The 754-nt window shown below is 37.0% G+C and overlaps 1 protein-coding gene across 1 annotated transcript; it reads left to right on the forward strand.

The window, feature by feature from the left end:
• Positions 1 to 242: 242 nt before the first annotated feature.
• On the forward strand, positions 243 to 704 carry LOC107577821 (formin-like protein 2; the record flags this gene model as incomplete). The annotated part of the gene is made up of 2 exons (XM_016263853.1): positions 243 to 372; positions 469 to 704. Coding segments are annotated over 2 exons (366 nt in total), but the record flags the coding sequence as incomplete, so codon positions are not given.
• Positions 705 to 754: the final 50 nt, after the last annotated feature.

A 754-nucleotide genomic window follows, 5' to 3' on the forward strand; every position in this document is an offset into this window, starting at 1 on the left:
GTCAGTCTTATGCACACCCCTTCAAGTAAAGTGTAACCTAATAATATTATAATAATATTTATAAATTGCTGATGAAAGTAAGATGCACCAAGTACCTCTGGAATATGTAATGCAATATTCTTTCATTCGTCTTGTGAAGTAAAAACCCACATTAAAATATTTTCTTCATTTGTGATGTAATATTGTAATAACAATGTAATAACAATCATGCAGTTGAGGGTTCAAATGTTTTCCTGTTCCAGTTATTAGACACTAAATCTACAGACCGCAAGGTCACTCTTCTGCACTATATCGCAAATGTAGTGAAGGAAAAATACCAGCAGGTGTCGCTCTTCTATAATGAGCTGAACTATGTGGAGAAAGCTGCAGCAGGTATGAAACGTCATATGCAAATTTGATTATATTTACAATAAACAGGGCGGATCATATTTGCTCAAACCGGTCTCAACTAAATTAATTCTCTCTCAGTGTCTCTGGAGAATGTCTTATTAGATGTGAAGGAGCTTCAGAGAGGCATGGATCTGACCAGGAGAGAGAACAGCATGCACGGCCACAACACAATGCTCAGAGATTTCATACAGCAAAATGAGAACAAACTCAAGAAACTTCAGGATGATGCCAAGATCGCTCAGGTGCTGCTAACACAGCACACACATCTGCTCAATAAACCTGTTTCACTTTCAGTTGAAGGGGTCACATCATGAGGAAACCTGTTTTCCTTTATCACTTGATATTATCATAAAATCATAAAAAC

Source organism: Sinocyclocheilus grahami, unplaced genomic scaffold (assembly GCF_001515645.1).
Source record: "Sinocyclocheilus grahami isolate Dianchi unplaced genomic scaffold, SAMN03320097.WGS_v1.1 scaffold7375.1, whole genome shotgun sequence".
NCBI classification, from domain to species: Eukaryota; Metazoa; Chordata; class Actinopteri; order Cypriniformes; family Cyprinidae; genus Sinocyclocheilus; species Sinocyclocheilus grahami.